At 31.8% G+C, this 19,455-nt stretch overlaps 1 protein-coding gene across 2 annotated transcripts in view; it reads left to right on the forward strand.

Annotated features, from left to right (window-relative positions):
- The first annotated feature begins 4,489 nt into the window (after positions 1-4,489).
- LOC114332060 (uncharacterized) overlaps positions 4,490-19,455 on the forward strand; it is a 58,064-nt gene continuing 43,098 nt past the window's right edge. The window contains exons 1-2 of one of the 2 annotated variants that reach the window (XM_028281767.2): positions 4,554-4,964; positions 15,637-16,784. In XM_028281767.2, the coding sequence (XP_028137568.1) occupies positions 4,695-4,964; positions 15,637-16,767 (1,401 nt within the window). In that variant the 5' untranslated portion in view covers positions 4,554-4,694 and the 3' untranslated portion in view covers positions 16,768-16,784. Of the gene's footprint in view, positions 4,965-15,636; positions 16,785-19,455 lie in introns of those variants that run through there. The other variant, XM_028281768.2, reaches the window with a different exon arrangement.

The following is a 19,455-nucleotide window of genomic DNA, read 5'->3' on the forward strand; positions in this document are numbered from 1 at the left end:
CGTAGAACAAAAAGACGATTTTTATTAAACCCAGTTAAAATGAGACTGGTTTTTAATAGTATATTATGCAACGAGCATTTAATGATGGTCATTATGAAGCGAGTATAAAGGATACGAAACGAGTTTCGTATAAAGTACGAGCGTCATAATGATAATTAAATGCAAGTTGTATACACGATTTTTGTTCTATGATAATTCACAAAAACAATATATTCAAATTTATTAATTTTGTAACGCAAACAAATTAAGTAGTTTGTCAGTCTGACAGTTTGTCTACATATTAAGAACTGTCAAAGCGTATGTATTTGACTCGCCATTGGTTACTGCGCGTGTGCCACCTTTATCGCGAATGTCATATCGCGATTCTATAGGGCTTTTCATTCACAGTCAGTTGTTTCGAGCTTCTGTCATATGTCGTATAATCCGTGTATATTTACTATATTACAAAGATTATAAAACATATGACAGAAGCTCGAAACAAATGACAATCGATGAAAAGCCCTATTAGTTAAAAGTCTGTAGGGGAAAGGCGGGCAAAATGGGGTACTTAAGGTTGAAAGATCAGTACAAAAAAAATGTGTATATTTACAATAACATCATATGATTTTATTAATAAAAGCATATTTGGACATCCAAAAAAAACATAAATTATTCCTAGCAAAAAACAAATACAACATGAAAACAATAAAAAATTAAGAAAAGTCCTTTTACCCCGTTTTGCCCGTCAGGTAGGGTAAAATGGGGTAGGATCAAAATAAGGCATAATAACCCAATAAACACGTAAACTACCTATTTGCAGAGTTCACAAACAAAAATCTCTTCGTCATCTTCTTCAATCCCAGCGCATGACATATGCGCCCAACGAATGCACCTGGGACATGAAGCCCATCCTTCAGAGGATGTAGAATAAAGATCTCCGCAATAAAGGCACTCTGCGTCACTAGCACATGATTCACTATCACTTGAAGAATCCCACTTTTTAGAAACTTTTACTTTTTTCGTGATAGTTTTCCCTTTAATACCCTCGGTTTGTTTGATGGTTCCTATTTTTCTTTTTACTACCCCAAGCATTGGCATTCTTTTCGGCTTATTTTTTTCTAAAGCGCCTTCCAGCTCTTTCTTGTAAGGAGTAGAAGTCAAAATAGCAGTTTTTCCCTTTCTGTGTGAACTCCGTTTAGTTGCAGCACTGGCTTGCGGAATAGGCATAAAAACGGTTGGTGATACTATCGGAAAAGCTGAATCATTGGAACTAGAGGTACCTGGCTTCGCATTGCTGATTGGTGTTGTATTTTTTTCAGGGGTTCTTTCGCCGAATGGAACAGTAGCTCTTGATGTGTCTGGTTGTGGGCTAACGGTGGGTATCGTTTTCTTTCTTGGTGTTATTTCTTCGAATTGAGTAATAGCTTTTGAAGTTGATGGCACTTCATCAGAAAACGTCGGATTATTATTTGTTTGCTGGTTTGGCTTACTACTAGTTCGATAGACCTCACAATTTTGTTCAGGAGTTCTCTCTCTTTTTTCAATCTCAGTTGTTGCAGATGGCAAAAAATCTGCGTCAGAAAAAACACCTAAATCTACAGACCACACCCCAGTTTTTTTAAACCCATTTATAGTAGTTGTCATTGTAGCCGCCCTTATAAAAGCAGCACTAAATAATGATGAGAGTTGGTGAAATGTCACTACTCTACCTGAATTTGTTCTCAGCCATTTTCTCACTTCGACATCGTAATAAGTGCTTAGCGGCTTCATGAATGAGACGTCAAGAGCTTGCAGCCGATGAGTTGTGTGAGGAGGGTAACATAAGAGAATTACACCGTTATCTCTTGCATAATTTATTAATTCCAAATTCTTTGTATGGGAAAACTGTCCGTCCAATAAAAGAAGCACCGGTGCTTCTTTTGACGCTTTAGAAAATTTTACGAATTTCTTAAACCATTTAAAAAAGAGTTCCATGTCTATCCACCCTTTTTGACTCAACTCCACCCAACCACCAGGCATCAGTCCATCCATGAACCCTTGCTGCATTCTTTTGCGAGGAAAAATCAACATAGGAGGCATGTAAGCACCTGCTGCTGAAAAACATATCTCCGCAGTTACTAACTCTCCGCGTTCTCCGGATGTTAAGTTACCCACCTGCCGTTTACCCTTCGTAGCCATAACTTTGGAACTTCCCTTTGGATTCACTGTAATTCCGGTTTCGTCAAAGTTATATATTTTTTCGGCTGAAAAATTATACTTTAGAACTACTTCTACCAGTAGTGTAAGAAACTGTGAAACAGCAAATTTATTGAACCCTCTAGCTCTCATTCCAGACGTAGCCTCAGGTTTTCTTATCGACAGCTCCGCATGTCTCTTTAAGAAGCTTTGCATCCAAGCTTTTCCAGCCATTCGAGTTCTTTTGTTGAATGGATGATCAACACCATTTAATTCAGCTAACTGAAAGGCGAGACCTCTGCATTCTTCCATCGTAAACCCAAATAATCGTTCTTCCATATTTTTTAGGTAACCAGCGATTTCCTGTTCCTGCGTCTGTATAAAAACTGGCTTGTAATTTCCCATAGTTTTTGAAATAGGCACATCTGGATCATTTTTTCGTTTTTTCACATAACGTTCGAGTGTGGTTTGTGGGACATTAAACTGAACCGATGGACGGTAATGTCCCATTTCGCCGTTGATTACTGCTCTGACCGCCCCTTCCATAGACTGTGTAGACCAGCTCTGCCTCTGGGTGACACGTTTGTATTTAAACACCATCTGAAAGAAAGTACCTAATTTAAGGAAGGGCAAAATGGGGTACCCCATTATACCCTACCCTACTCTACCCCGTTTAGCCCGCTTTGCACTACTTTTAGGTTAAGTGTTAAAAAATTCTTAAAACATTGTTTATTTGAAAAACCGCTACGACATATTACGCTCAAAATAGTACATGTTTAGCTGAAATGAAAAAAAATAATGTGCAAATAACCTAACAGTACTAACCTTAGTTTAAATCGCTCTTAACAATTACAACTACTACTCGTTTGTTAGTCACACAATACACTTCAGTCGCCTACAACGGTATTGTTTGCACTACCAGTTTAAAACTCGATCAAATTACAGAGGCTCGTCTCCTACAAGTACCCGTGACGGTACAAAGTAGATAGAGTTGGGGGTTTCGTTCTCAATCGCGGTACCCCGTCTTGCCCGTCCACCCCGTTGTGCCCGCCCTTCCCCTATCTTAATGGAAATCTGTATCATAATAAAGTTCATTATGATACAGGTAGTGACATCATAATTGATATAAAGGGCTTTTCATCGATTGTCATTTGTTTCGAGCTTCTGTCATGTGTCACATAATATTAATATATTTACGTCATACGTTTTTGTTTTGTATTATTGTATATACCAATAACGTATGTCGTACATATTAATATTATGTGACACATGACAGAAACTCGAAACAAATGACTGTGAATGAAACACGTGCAAGTCATTAAAAATTCTGAGAAAGCGAAACCTTAGTCAAATAAAGAAATAATGTCTTTTAAATCTATACCCTCCCATTTATGAATTTCGCACCAAATAGGTACCTAATCATTGTTTTATTTTTCTTTAATAATACATTAATAAAATAGGTATTCTAAAATCAGTCTCCTTTAACTGATTAATAAAAAGTCCCATTTTTTGGTCTACTAATAATTAACATTCCGCATATGAATTTCGCACCAAATAACATTCGAAATACTATAATTGTTTTATTTTTATTTAATAATACAGTAACAAGTATTTTAAAATCAATCTCCTTTTAAAAGACTCTAAAAAAACTTATCTTTTTCGGTGTACGATATTTAACATTCCGTATATGAATTTGGGACCGACTGACATTCCGTATATGCATCTGGAACCTCGCCGTCTATTGGTTAAAATATTACCGCGTGCTGCAACGAACCAATAGAAAACTCCTATGGTCCAAATACATATACGGAATGTTTAGATGCATACGGGACTCAACTTACCTATGCCGTAACTTTTTACGTGCGTACAAGCATAGCCACCTGTTAAAGGTGGCTATGGTACAAGTAAAGGCCCCGTCTCACCATCAAATAATTGACAGTTATTTGATCAAACTTGACAGTCAAACTTGACTAGTGACACAAACTATACATACTAACTGTCACTTTGTGTCACTAACTGTCAAGTTTGATCAAATAACTGTCAATTATTTGATGGTGAGACGGGGCCTTTTTATACACACACTCTTTTTTCATTTCCATTTTTGAAGATTTTTTGAAATAATTTTGTTTTCAGTTAATGTTTTTGGCGTTTATTTATGTTTCCTATTTAATAAAAATTATATATTTTTGTTAATTTTGTATGTATTGTTTAGTGAAAGTTATTTACATTTGAACCTACTGTTATAAAAGACATTTTTGGCAAGAAAGCCGCAAATTGTTCTTCCTGCCGGACAATGGTTCATTCATGTCACTTGGCAACACTGTTTGCCACTAGCACGTGCACCCAGACCAAACCAAACAAACAACTCTCGTCTCTGTCTCTCTCGTCTGGTCCTCCCTAGTTCCCTCTTGTCCTCTCTTCTCTCTTCCTGTCGTCAGCGTCAGGGTCAGAATAATTTAGACAAGTTTCGGCTTTTTAGTTACAAATTTTCGAATTGTTTTTTGTGTTCAATTTATTGTTCGTTATTGTAGGATATTATTATGGCGTTTATACTTCCAGATAATATCCTAGAGACTTTACTTTGCAGTTTTTGTCATAAATACTTATCTGTGAAACCCACAAAAGTTTATCCCAACAGGCTTATACAATGTGGAAGATGTGTTGATAAAAAGGAACAAGCTATCCATAATTTCGAAGCAGTAGAATCACAGTATGGAAAAATTGCTGAAAACATTTTGTTTAAATGTGTCAACAGATTTGATGGTTGTCGAGAATTGTTGACATACTCTCAAGTTAAGGATCATGAACAGGTAAAGATTTATTTGGACTGCTTGTATGTAATACATACATTTAAAGTTCCTAAAGTAAATTTAAAGGCTTCTTCTTCTGGTTCCTATTCTTTTCGAATGTTGGAAATATTGGGTATATTGAATAAAAAAAAGTATTTGCTTTTACTTACAAGTATTTCAGTATTTACTTAATAGTAATTTTAATAAAGTCATTTCTTTAATGCTTTATTTAATTACTATTAAGTAAATACTTAAATACGAGGAAGTAAAAGCAAATACTTCTTTTTATTCAATAGACCCCATATTCGCAATCATAATCTTGCTCGCTGCGGCTCGAAACAGTTCCGTTGAAGTTTTCTGAAACCATGTTCTCAAATTTCGCAGCCATGATATTCTCCTTCTACCGGATCCTCGCTTACCTTTGACTTTACCTTGCAATATGGACTGCAGCAGGGAGTAACGGTGTTGATTTCTCATAACGTGTCCCAAATACTGCATTTTTATGCGTTTGATGGTAAATACAATCTTCGATTCTTTCTTCATTCTTTCTAGAACATCCTTGTTCGTGCCTCCGTGTTTAATAGTGACCTCTATAAGCGTCCATGCCTCCGCTCCGTACAATAATATAGAGAAAACATAACATCTCAAAAGTCTAATTTTTGTATCTAGGGATATGTTGTGGCTTTTGAAGATGGCGCTCATTTTGTTAAAAACCATTCTTGCCTTTCCTATGTGGCACTTTATTTCCTGTATGTTTTACAGGTAGCAATACTGTTTTACGCTCTGTATCTGCGTTACATTAATGTATAGATGAGCCCCATTTCTATTCTCCTTGCTGATAATCATTTGGTTGATTTTTTGGGTATTGAATGTTTAGTCCATACTGTTGACTGTACTCATTGATTCTGTCCATGAGCCTCTGAAGTCCCTCTAAACTATCTGCTATGACCATGGTGTCGTCGGCATATCTAATATTGTTTACTCTTTCTCAATTTAGAAGGATGCCTTCATCTACTCCATATATAGCCTCATTAATAATTCTCTCTGAGTACATAAGTACATAATAAATATCAACGGCGATAGGATACATCCCTGCCTAACTCCACATAGTATTTTTATGTGATCTGTTTCTTCTCCGTTAATTTTCATATATGCAGTCTGATTCCAGTAGAGTTCTGAAATTTGTCATCCAAGTCTGCTTCTTTTAAAATTTAAAGACACATAGTTTTTTTTTGTAGTTACTTGTAGTTTATTTTTATATTTTGCACAAAACAGACGACACATAGGATAAGGTTTTTATAGTTAATATTTATTATAGATGCGCAAATCAAATCTTCAACAAAAAAGAGGCTTATATTATAGATTTGAATTTCTAAAAGTAGTTTTTAAAAATCAATTTATTTTCAAAATTTGGAATAATAACAGAAGTATGAAAAATGAAAGTTATCTCATGTTTCATTTAGGTCCAGAGATGATCCATCATCCCCATAGGTACATTTCAGTCTCCTCAGTGGGGCTACATGAACACCTTTGAATCACAACAAAACCAAACTGTCTATTTAAGCAGAATTATAATTCTGCTCTGGGGATGATGGATCATCTCTGGACCGAAATGAAACATACGCTGTCTTTAGTTTTTCATTTTACTCATATTTTGAGTACACGGAATCCACTTTCTTTGAAATTTTTCCTAGACGAATAGACAAAATGTGACTGCGCATTGTAGAGTCTCTTTCATCTCCTTTATTTGTAATCTCCTTGTTTTATAAATTATAATAGGCAGAGATTAAGGATGTTACCAGAAAGTGGTTCCACAATAAGTTTCAGATTTATTTCAAGAAATATAAAGAGAGGAAACATACATAAAACCAAAAAGTTTGGAAGTAACAATTTAAGAATCATATCACATACATGCAACAAATAAGATACATTTTACAAATAGGTGAGTTAATACCATAATTTATTTGTTCCATGAAACCCAATATTAAGTAATTGACTATTTCTGGAATTAATCGATGGAACAAGTAGAGCAACAGCTGCCAGGAGATCGGGCTCATCAATAATATTATTTATGATTTTATACATTGTACAAATATCCAAATAGTTCCTTCTGGTTTCCAAAGGGGATAAATTCAAAAGCCTCATGATGTCATTAACATTTATCTCTTCATAGGGTATTTTTAGTTTGTAACAAATTGAGCTGTTTCAACAGAGCTCAATTTGTGAGGAATGGACTAGATACTTTGAAAATTTGATCTCTCTTGCACTTTGATTGGACTCATTCAGATGTGGATGGCATTATCAGTACTTCCTTATTAGTTACTTGTTCAATATAGATTCCTGAAAAGTGACTTCTGTGGTAAAACATTGGGTTGAACTTTGACCATTGAGGAAACGTTGTAGTATGGTATCTTCTTTGCAACATAAGTCTCTTTTGAATTATTGGAAATACATATATGACAAAAATCAAAGAGATTTGGTTTTATCATAGTAATAAAAAGTTACTTGTGTCAAATAGCATGTAATATTTGACAATCTAAATTTATTGGACTTAAGTATGGTATACCCTATTCCACGAACATACGCGTGATTTGGATTACCTCGACAACGAATATTTTACTGTGCAAAATAAGAAGAACGAAAGTAAATTGCAAATTACATTGTTGTTTATTGGAATAATTATTAGCGCCATTTACTTTCGTACTTCTTATGTTGCACAGTAAAATATTCGTTGTCGAAGTAATCCAAAACAGGCGTATGTTCGTGGAATGGCCCATACATTGAAAAGTATGTATGTACCTAATATAATTTCCTTTATTTTTTTAATAATACTTTATTTAACAATCAGAATATTATACATTCTATAAAGTGTTAACTTAAGAGCTGGACCCCTATAAAATTTCCTAAACTATTCATAGTGCTTTGGATTTTATTTCTAGTTGGGACTTTTGTAAGTTACGTTTCAGTTTTTCTTAGTTTTGCCAATGCATTTCTGGAGATTTGTTGTAGTGATCTGTTAGTTTTTTATACAAAGATATTTGTAAGTCTGTCTTATGAATAATCTCTTTCTGTCTAACTAAGAATAATCTATCTTCATCTTCCTCTTTATAATCAATTCTGCTTGTTCCTTGGCGGATTGATACTTCTATGGAAGGTTGTCACTTCATTTTTGTGTGGTCTTCCGATACTGCTATCAATTGGTGATTTATCTCTTGCTATTTTGACCACAAGGGTTTCTTCTATTCTGCTTAAGTATCTGGTTATTCCATATTCTTTTTTTCTATTTAGTACCCATCCGTTTATATACTGTTTACATGTTCTTCTAATGTCTTCACTCTTCTTTAGATATTTCTGCGTATTTCCTGTAATTCTTCTCATTACTCTCATCTCTACAGTTTCCAGTATTTTTTGTGTTTTGGCTGTGTTGAGTCCTGTTTCTGATGCATATCTCTTTATTCGTCAGACACTGGCTTTATAAATTTAGTCCATGTGGTGAGACCGCTCCCGTCTGTAAAAAATTTTGATTCAGTTTCTTTGTGGATTCCTATTCAAAAATGTCCCCTTTAAACAAATCTGAAGGGTGCCGGGCGGAATTTTTGGGCAGAAATTGTTTAAACAATTTTTTTAAACAAATACAAAAGATCATGTTTTTTTTGCTCTGGAACATATATTTTTAAGACTAAGTTTTTGATATATTTTTAAGTTTTGTGGGTCATTCTAAACAAGAAAGGTATCTTGTAAATTTTCTCAAAAATTTATAGTTGTCGAGTTATAATCTGAAAATGGGAAAATACGCATTTTCAAGGCCTAAAAACTCATATTTAAATTAGTATTTTTTTGAGGTTGCCAGATACTTAAATGGAAGTTTAAACATTCAGCTTCAAGATTCTGAAGAGTAATTTCGTCTAACCTTAATTTATTCCGTTGTTTTTTAATTGTTAAATATGCATGTCCATCAGTGGCGGCTCGTGGCTTTAGGGACAGGGTCGGCAAAGTTTTGTCTCCTCAGATAGGTATGCCATCTAATTAAAAGGCTTCATAGAAGATTTTTGGTTTTTGTTTTTTTTTTTTATTTTTTTTTTGTTTTTTTTTTGTAAACCTGTTTATAAATTAACTCTAGTCTATGTTGTTTCGAAGTAGCAAAATGGGTTATAACGTCATTGTAAAATTTATTATTGTTTTGGAGAGGTTTTAAAAGTTTTTTTCTATTGACATTTGAGACAAGTTTGACATTCTCTCTTGTTTCATGGTGTTTCGACAATACGTTTTGACTTTTTTGAGACAAGAGAAATCCTGTTCATTTGAGGCAGAATTTGCCCACATTTGAGGACAATAATTTGTTATTGTTAATATTAAAATTAAACATATTTTGTAACTTATCCCACCTTCCGAAAATATTTAGATCAGCATATAAAACTGTTAATCCATTTTCTTATTTTATTTGATTAAAGAATGATGGATAATTTTTAATGAACTTGTCTAATAGATATTTTGAAAATTCCTTGTAAATAATAATTGAGTTATCCTTCCGCTCAAAAAGGTCCGGAACATTGTTTAAATAATCAAAATGTCAAAAAATTAAGAAAAACTTCGATTTTTTTTTCTTCGTTTTTTGATTTTAACTTTCAAAGTATTCACTTCTGAGAAAAGTTACACTGACATAAAAGTTGGATAACTAAATTTCCTACAATATAGGATTGGTTAAAAATTTAAAAACATGTAATCCTTGTTGCAATACAGCAATAATTGCGAAAAAAACATAAAAAATAAGTATTCGCATTTTACGTTTTACAACCATTTATGCTAACACTTACGACCTTCATATTTTAACCAGAAAACCTTTATGATATAATAAAACAATACTGTAAATTTCATTAAGATCGATTCAATACATTTTGCAAAATAAATTTTGCAATCTAGCTTTTGCAAAAAAAATTAATTTTTTCAAAATGTTGCAGTACTGACAATAAAGCAGATAGCAAGTTGAATTTTTGAAGATATTCTTCTTTAGCGGCGATTCGATTGAGGGTAAAATTGTACATAAATCTGCGCGCCTGCGCACACATACAGTATCTAGTTCCTTGCTAATCTTTCAAGATAGGTATATATGTATCTGTATCCGTGCAGATAAGTCATTAAAAGAATATATTAGTGTTTTTAGTAAATGTATTATTTATTATAATTCTTGTGTTTTTCGATTTGTGTGTAGTAAAATAATAAAATATTATGTAGGCATAACATTTTTACACGCGTTGTGTAATTATATCCGAAACTTCATGACAATTGCAATGACCTCGCTAGAGTAGTTGGTAGGGCGTTAGGTCCGAGATTGGAACGACGCGGGTTCGAATCCTGGGCGATTCATATATTTTTTTTATTTTTGGTTGTTTTAATAAAAATTTTTTGAAAGTGGTAGATCAGAAAGTTTGTTTAATTTTTAAATAAAATAAAAATAACTTGTTAAGTATATTTACTTCGTTGAAATTACCTATATAATAGAAGAATATCTTCTTACGTGCGTACCAAGTACACACACATTCTTTTTTTACATACAGAAGAAAGGTACAGTATTTTTCTATACGTAAAAATCAATTCAACTTGCTGTCTGCTTTATTTTCAGTTCTGCAACATTTTGAAAAAATTAATTTTTTGCGAAAGCTGGATTTCAAAATTTATCTTGCAAAATCTATTGAACCGATCTTAATGAAATTCACAGTATTTTTTTATTATATGATATAGTTTTTCTGGGTAAAATTATGAAGTTCTAGGTGTAGCATAAACGGTTGAAAAACGTAAAATGCGAATACTTGTTTTTTATGATTTTTTCGCATTTATTGCTATTTTGCAACAAGGGTGACAATTTTTAAATTTTTTAGCTAATCCTTTATTGTAGAAACTTTAATTACGCAACTTTTATGTCAGTGCAACTTTTCTCGAAAATGAATACTTTTAAAGTTATAATCAAAAAATGAAGAAAAAAATCGAATTTTTCCTTTATTTTTTGACATTTTGATTATTTAAACAATGTTCCGGACCTTTTTGAGTGGGAGGATAACTCAAATATTATTATATGAGTTATTTTCAAGCAATTTCTGCTGCAAACAAATATGAGTCACCTCTCAACATCCAAGTACGTGTCTTGTTGCCGTTTGCAGCATAGATTAGTATTACCGGATGGTGGTTGGCAGATCACCGCTGTGCTCGGCAGATTGTTTTTCTGCCGTACTTGTCATTCAAATAAATACGGGCAATGTATAATTGGTTGCCTATCGGCTAATATTCCATAGCGTCTTATTACAAGCAAAAATGGTCAACTGGGTACGGCTAGCCGCAGCGGCCCATGAATTCACACAATCGCAGTCGGGTGTATGGCTGGCTAGGATCCTTATAATTTGAAAAGTCTCTTACGCACAGCGCACAGGGATCACTTAACCTATCAGATCGTTCGAATTCTTTTAAAAACAATGAATAAAATTTAGCCTGTATTATCTCACAGATATTTTTTTTATTTCACAGAAACGAATATCATCAACTCTGATTAACTTATATATTTAAAAAAATCTATAATGTGTCCATAAATGTGTGGGTCGGCACTGCCGACCCTGCCGACCCTGACCAGCTGCCACTGATGTCCATCCGATTTTTTGCCGGTGCGGCGCGCTCTATTTCAAAAATCTCCAATTTCTTTCCGAAAAATATTTTTTCTAGATTCTTTGGGACATTCTAAATAAAATAAGTTTCTGGACATTTTTCTGAAAAGTGAACAGTTTTAAAGTTATAAGCGATTTAAAATCCAAAAATGAGTTTTTTGCCATTTTATGGATTTTAAATCGCTTATTACTTTAAAACTATTAACTTTTGAGAAAAATGTCAAGTAACTTATTTTATTAAGGGACGGTTGTTCGAACGTTAATCAAAAATGATCATTATCAAATATTTAATTACTGTCACAACTGTCAATGTCAACTTTGATTTTGTTGCTGAAAACATAATTATTGAGTACAATTATATTAGTTAATCAATTATGTTAATAATTGATATGTTAATTAATTAACTAAACTCATAATTATAATCAATTATGTTTTCAGCAACCCAGCCAAACTTGACATTGACAGTTGTGACAGTAATTAAATATTTGGTAGTGATCATTGTTGATTAGCGTTCGAACAACCGGCCCTAAGAATATCTCAAAGAATCTAGAAAAAATATTTTTCGGAGGAAAATAGGAGATTTTTTAAATACAGCGCGCCGCACCGGCAAAAAAATCGGATAAACACGCATATTTAACAATTAAAAAACAATGGAATAAATTAAGGTTGGACGCGATCACTCTTCAGAATCTTGAAGCTGAATATTTAATCTTCGATTTAAGTATCTGACAACCTCAAAAATACTAATTTAAATTTGAGTTTTTAAGCCTCGAAAATGCGTATTTTCGCATTTTTCAGATTTTAAATCGCCTATAACTCAAAAACTATCAACTTTTAAGAAAAATTACAAGATACCTTTCTTATTTAGAGTGGCCGAAAAAACCTAAAAATATATGTTCCAGCGCAAAAAAACGTGATCTTTTGTATTTGTTTAAAAAAATTGTTTAAACAATTTCTGCCCAAAAATTCCGCCCGGCACCCTTCAGATTTGTTTAAAGGGGACATTTTTGAATAGGAATCCACAAAGAAACCGAATCAGAAATTTTTTCAGACGGGAGCGGTCTCACCACATGGACTAATTCTTAATAGGGCAGTCAGTGAGGGTATTTGGCTCCAAATTCCATCCTACCATATCGATTTACTTGATATTTTCACAGTAAGTAGAGAATAGTTCAAGAAACAAAGTGTACCCTATATACTGTGGCGCTTTTACCTTGGGGGCGGTTCCCACCCCTTCAAGCGGGTGGAAAATTGTTTGGTCAAAATAACCACGGAAGTCGCCAGACAACCTAATTCTAAGCAAAAACTGTTCTATAACTTTTTTTGTAAACTTCCAAGCTTACGTTCAAACTAAGCGAGATATGCTGCAAAAAAAATGATGACTAATGTATTTTATGAAAAAATGAGAAGTGTATTTAACCCCTCATCCACCAGAATTTAAATGCATCGTTTTCCTTCTACAATACCTTTTATTGTAGTGTTATTTCTATGTTCAAAAAGTTGGACGATTTTAAAATGAATGGTTCTTGATAAAAATAAGTTCAAAGTACACACACCGGCAAAATTAGCCGAACACCTTAAAAATGGGACATGTTTGATGTCACGAATTTCCTAAACCAGTGGTCCGATTTGAATGATTCTTTTAGTATGTTATAGCCTTATTATTTAAGAATATCGTTGTAATAATATTGTTGCTAGATAGCTAAATATCATTTTATACCGGGTGTACCAATAATACTGTGTTTTTTTCTTAAAGTTTGGAACACCCTGTGGAATATTCTAGCACATATAAAATATTGAAATTAAAACTTAATTATAGCCTTAGGCTTTTTTAACATTTTTTTTTGATTCATTTGCTTATGTTGGAAAATAAAAAAGGTATGGACTTTAACAACTAGCCATGTTTTTTATTGATAAATCCTCATAGTAGGGGAGGAAAGTATGATAAATTTGAAGTTGCTCGAGCGTTATAGGGACCTATTGGATTGTGAATAGTATGTGCTAAAACAAGAAAAAGGTTAAGTTAAGCTTTCCATATATTGGGGGACTTTTCATTTTTTAATTTATTTTCCATTTGAAACAATCATTTTTTTCCGATTATAGCGCCATTTATCCTTAATGTAAAAAAATGTTACGTCAAGAATTAAAATCTTTAATAAAAATTGGGGGCTCCTATTTAAGATTTTAAAGTAATCCCCAACCCCATCTCCGTGGGGGGACGTGTTTGGTGCCAATCGATAGATTTTTGAAAAATATTGAATACGTGTATTTTGCAGTTTTACGCCCTGATGTTCATTTTGCGAAATATCGTATTTAAAATTTTTAATTTACCCCCCAAACGAATAGATTTTTTAGATTTATAAAAATATTTTTTTTCTCGGTCCCCCTTAATGAATTTCCCGGTGTTAAGAACCAATATATGGTATAGGTACATTTACAGGGTACAAGGTTTATCCCCATGTGATAATCTGAGTAACTGAAAAAATTCCCGCTTGGGCTCCCCTACCATCATTATCTGCTTAGTTTAATAAACAAGCCTAAAGTAATTCAATAGATGTATTAAATAAATAAATTAATACGCGATGTCACAATGACGACCTCCCGTGGATTTCAACTGAACTAGCTGAACATCAGATCGAAAAACTGCAAAATACACGTATTCAATATTTTTGAAAAATCTATCGAATGGTAACAAACACCTCCCCCCAGGGAGGTGGGGTAGGGAATTTAATTTAAAATCTTAAATAGGAGCCCCCAATTTTTATTGCAGATTTGGATTCTTTACGTAAAAATAAGCAAATTTTATTCGACACATTTTTTCGAATTATGGATGAATCACGCTATAATTGGAAAAAAACGATTGTTTCAAATGGAAAATAAATTTAAAAAATGAAAAGTCCCCAATATATGGAAAACTTAACTTAACCTTTTTCTGGTATAACACATACTATTCACAATCCAATAGGTCCCCATAACGCTCGAGTAACTGCAAATTTAGCAAACTTTCCTCCCCTACTATGAGGATTTATCGATGAAAAACATGGCTAGCTATTAAAGCCCATAACTTTTTCATTTTCCAACATAAGCAAATGAATCAAAAAAAAATGTTAAGAAAGCCTAAGGCTATAATTGAGTTTTAATTTCAATATTTTATATATGCTAGAATATTCCACAGGGTGTTCCAAACTTTAAGAAAAAAACATAGTATTATTGTTACACCAGGTATAAAATGATATTCAGCTGTTTAGCAACAATATTATTACAACGATATTCTTGTATAATAAAGCTATAACATACTAAAAAAATCACTCAAATCGGACCACTGGTTTAGGAAATTCGTGACATCGAACATGTCCCATTTTTAAGGTGTTCGGCTAATTTTGCCGGTGTGTGTATAAAGCGTATTTTTAAATTTTCTTAAAAACCTCCCTTTTTTTCTATGTAACTAGAAAACGATAAAAGATACGAAAAAAGATATTATACAAAATAGTATGGTTTTTGTTTAGGTTTTCCCGAGGAAAGTAATAAATATTTTTGAAAAATTTAAACGCAGAATGAAAGATTACATTATTACTGAGGGATGAAAGTCCCTGAAACATTCTATAATGTTTAATTTAATAAGTTACAGGGGTAAAAATAAAAGAGATAGTGTGATTATTAATTGCAAATATTTCGTTCAAAAGAAACTTTTTATTTATTCTAAGGGACATTCGGCCCTCGGCAATAACGTAATCTTTCATTCTGCGTTTAAATTTTTCAAAAATATTTATTAGTTTTCTCAGGATTCGAAAAAAATGATAATACATTTTAAACACATTAAACATTTTGACAGGCGACATTTTGCGCCTTTCCCCTTAACCAAATATAAATATATACTAATATTTTAAAAGCCATTATAGTTTAAGGGCTATAAGTTCTTAATATTTATATTGAGTTTTTTTGGTCTTTCTATTTGACTGAAAATTTGAATTACACGTATTTTGACAATATGTGTTAAATAAGTGTTTTTTGATTGTAAAATTATAATTGTTAAATGTTTTTAGGTATGCTTGGAAAAAATTCATGAGTGTCCAATTTGTGTTGAAGAAATGGCGAGTTTTCTGATACTTCGACATTTTCATTCCAACCATAAGGATGCTATTTTGGATTGTCCTGCATTTGTTTTCAAGTTAAATGATCTTTTACAAATGCCTAGTGTTTATATATATCAAGAAGAAGATAATTTGTTTTTTTTATATATTAGCTATACTAAGTCGGAAAATACAATAAAATTATATTTGGTTTATATTGGCAGTTATAAACTCGCTAAAAATATATATCATCAATTTACTGTAAGTAGTGAAAACAAAGAATTTGATGTTGTATTGATCCCAAGACCATGTACTGATGATTTTTTTGTTGTGGATATATCGCATATGTCAAATTTGATACAAATTAAATTTAAGTTAATTGATCGTAATCTAAAAGTTTTGACGGCACCTGAAATTAGCAATGCTGTGAGGAAACCTATAGTCAAAAATGCTCCACTCCGATTAGAATTCAATCTAAACTGTTATTATTGCAAAGCGTTTTGCATTTTGTCATTGTCTACATGTCCAGTTAATTATTACTACATTGACAATGACGGTGATTATATATGTTGCTATTGTTATAAGTTTTACAAATTTGAAAGTGATAAACCAATTGTTGAAAAAGTAATTCCAATTAGTTCACTTGAGACAATAAAGTTTTTCAAATTGAATTGTATTAATTGTTGTAGCGAGATTGAATTTTCAGATGTGCAATCACATGAAATAAATTGCAAGCTAGGTAGACAATATACTTGCCCTATAGAAAATTGTTGTGAAAAAGGAACTGCTAACCAAATGATCGAACACTTGAAAGATCGGCATAAGGAAATGTCATTTGGGTCTCAGTTTATACTACCTATAAATTTTCTAAGAGGTTATGCATTTGTAAAGGAATATATTGCACTTTTAAGTGTAACTGATACAGGAAATTTTTCAAGTCTTGAACATAAATATATTGACTTGGAACTAGTACCAAAAATTGACAGCGATGCCATATTCCCATATGTTTCATTTTTTAATGCCAGGAATGAAATTTTAAGCGATTATTCCACGTTTGCATCTTACAGTGAAGTATTTGTAAAAGTTTTTGTACAGAAAAAATAAAAATTATTATTTTTTTATTATTTTTTTTTAATATAAAACTTTTAATGGATTATTCCAAGTATTGCATCTTACAGTGAAGTATTTGTAAAAGTTTTTGTGTACGTCTATGTATACGATTACTAAATAATAGTTAAACTAAATACTGTCTATTGATCGCAGGTCAGGGGTTCAATTCCCTGTTGGGGACAAACTTTTTATTTTTTTTTAATAATAATTAAACAATTTAAAGGAAGTGACAAAAATTGTATATTAAAGTAGGTAAAAGTATTTTATTTCCTTAGCTAAGCGCTTTCGACACTACTTATAGTCTGGGCTGATTATCGGAGAATGCGCCATTTTTGTGAAAAGTTATTCACCAGCAATTTTATTGCTGGAATCGAAGCTTATGATTATATATTTTAATAATATAGGTATGCAAAGTCCGCAGATAGTGTGCTACTTTTTTTATAAACAAAATGGCGCCCGAAAATCGTGTTTTTTTCAATTATTGCTCTATAACTCCGAAGATTTTAACTTTACAACAAAAACACTCAAATAAAAATTCACCGCAATTAAATTCTGCATAGAGATATGTTATTCCCGATCTGCTCAGACGAAAATTTTCCTCGGAAAATGCGGGCTTTCCCAACAAAATCTTTAATTTTCAAATAAAGTTTTAGATAAGTAATTATCTACCAATAATTAAATAATTTGGTGACTTGAAAGCCTTCTTGGTTTAGATTATACTTCCAGAAGCTGGTGAAAATTGAACGAATATTTTAGCAACAATTCAATTGTTAATTAATAATTTACGGTAGCAATAATAACCAAAATATTTATGATACACTGATCAAACTTTGAAATCTTATAAACATTAGATGCCTATTTAATATTTTGTCGACAAAATATAAATTTTTTATTTTTTTGCATAATCTTTAACTGCTAAAAAAAATAGTTATAAACAAATTAACGTTTCTCAGAAAGTTTTTATTATATTCTAATTTTAACAAATAGTTAACATGCGTATTTCATAGATATTGAAAATGAATGCTTTAAAACTTTTTTGCAACCATTTGCAAAAAAGTTATGAAACAGCAAAGTAAACATACGATTACTACGTTGTTTATAATTTTTTAAAATTATTTCAAAGCGTAAAAGTGAGTTTAAAGTACAAGCTAATTATTTACAAAAAATATCGATTATTAGTTTAATGGTTATATTTTAATTAAAGATCATAAATATTTTTTTTTTGTAATTTACACGCGCGAAAGTAGACTGATACAGTACGGTAGCTCTCGTAAATTGTCACTCGAAGCGACGACCCGCGCGACCTAAATAAAATTATATTAATATGTATGCTGCGTGTCAGTCGCTTCGAGTGAACATTTTAGCTCCGGCTCTGTATTAAGCCTACTTTCGCGCTAAAAATTACAAAAAAGAATATTTTTAATCTTTGATTAAAATATAACCATTGAACTAATATTTGATATTTTTACGAGTAATTAGATTGTAACATATACTCACTTTTAAGCTTTGAAACAATTAAAACGAATTATAAACAACCGAGCAATCGTATATTTACTTTGCTGTTTCATAACTTTTTTACAAATGGTTGGAATAAAGATTTAAAGCATTCATTTTCAAGACCTTTGAAATACGCATTTTAAGTATTTTTTAAAATTAGAATATAATAAAGAATTTCTGAGAAATGTTAATTTGTTTATAACTTTTTTTTTTAATATTTAAAGATTATGCAAAAAAAAGAAAAGCTTATATTTTGTCGACAAAATATTAAATAGGCATCTCATCTTTATAATCTTTCTAAGTTTGATCAATGTCTCATGATTATTTTGGTTGTTATTGCGACTGTAAATTGTTAATTAACAATTGAATTGTTGCTAAAATATTCGTTTAATTTTCACCGGCTTCTGCAATTATAATCTATACCAAGAAAGCTTTTATTTCACCAAGTTATTTATTTATTGGTAAATAATAACTTGCCCAAAAAATTAATTTGAATATTTGAGATTTTTTGGGAAAACCCACATTTTCCCAGGAAAATTTTCGTCGGAGCAAATCGGGAAAAACATGCCTCTATGTAGAATTAAATTGTGGTGAATTTTGATTTGAGTGTTTTTGGTAGAAAGATATAATCTTCGGAGTTATAGAGCAATATTTGAAAAAAAAAACACGATTTGGGGGCGCCATTTTGTTAATAAAAAAAAGTAGCACACTATCTGCGGACTTGGCATATCTATATTATTAATATATAGGATCATAGTATTTTATTCCAGCAATAAAATTGCTGGTAAATAACCTTTCCTTGTACTTTGCTAATTAGACCAGAGTTTATTACTATTTTTTTTTCAAAATTTATTGATTATGCAAAAAAAACGAAAAATTTATATTTTGTCAATAAAATATTAAATAAGCATCTCATCTTTATAATCGTTATAAGTTTAATCAATGTATCATGATTATTTTGGTTATTATTGCGATCGTAAATTGTTAATTAACAATTGAATTGTTGCTAAAATATTCGTTTAATTTTCACTGGCTTCTGAAGTTATTTAATTATTAATAAATAATTACTTACCTAAAACTTTATTTAAAAATTAGAGATTTTGTTGGGAAAACCCGCATTTTACGAGGAAAATTTTCGTCGGAGCAAATCGGGAAAAACATATCTCTATGCAAAATTTAATTGCG

The sequence above is a fragment of the Diabrotica virgifera genome, chromosome 9, assembly GCF_917563875.1.
Source record: "Diabrotica virgifera virgifera chromosome 9, PGI_DIABVI_V3a".
NCBI classification, from domain to species: Eukaryota; Metazoa; Arthropoda; class Insecta; order Coleoptera; family Chrysomelidae; genus Diabrotica; species Diabrotica virgifera.